Source organism: Buceros rhinoceros, unplaced genomic scaffold, assembly GCF_000710305.1.
Source record: "Buceros rhinoceros silvestris isolate BGI_N320 unplaced genomic scaffold, ASM71030v1 scaffold20701, whole genome shotgun sequence".
Classification (NCBI taxonomy): Eukaryota; Metazoa; Chordata; class Aves; order Bucerotiformes; family Bucerotidae; genus Buceros; species Buceros rhinoceros.
This window is the reverse complement of record NW_010395197.1, coordinates 8,281-8,803: the sequence shown is the minus strand read 5'-3', so window position 1 is coordinate 8,803 and position 523 is coordinate 8,281. Positions and strand designations below refer to the sequence as shown.

Sequence of the window (523 nt, the reverse complement as noted above, 5' to 3'; positions counted from 1 at the left end):
CCCCTGCGCCAGCCACACTCAGAGGGTTTGCTGGAGTGGCACCGTGGGATCCTTGAGTACTTCTGTGAAAAGCGCTTGAGCTGCTTCTGCAAGTATTTTCTGTGGTCAACCGACCGGCGACAAGGAGCCGATTTATCCAGAGCCGCTTTGATGTCGCTGGAGGCCAGGTTGACGAAGTTCAGTAGGGTTTTTACTTCACTGTCTGATGCCATCTCACCGGATGAGCTGTGCAGAGTTTCCCATGTAAAGTTTATAATCCACTTTTGGACAAACCTTGGCAAACCTGCAAAACACAACAGGCAGACTTAAAAGCAGGAAGCCTAGGTTCAAATAGCACCAAGCAAATGGAGACAGGGTGGGGGACACGTCAAACTTCTCAGCCACGCAAACAAGTTGTCCATCAACTCACCTCCATGCCAGCAGACTCCCGGAAGAGCTGCCAGGCACCCACAGCCCTCAGCCCACTGCCCCGCACCACTGCCCCAGCACACACCGCCATGAGGACTGGCTCAGAATGCCGGCC

At 54.3% G+C, this 523-nt stretch overlaps 1 protein-coding gene across 1 annotated transcript in view; it reads right to left on the bottom strand.

Annotated features, from left to right (window-relative positions):
* Window positions 1-212, bottom strand: part of FAM181A (family with sequence similarity 181, member A) — a 1,052-nt gene extending 840 nt beyond the window's left edge. The window contains exon 1 of the mRNA XM_010145480.1: window positions 1-212. Within this exon, the coding sequence (XP_010143782.1) occupies window positions 1-212 (212 nt within the window).
* Between the last annotated feature and the right edge of the window lie 311 nt (window positions 213-523).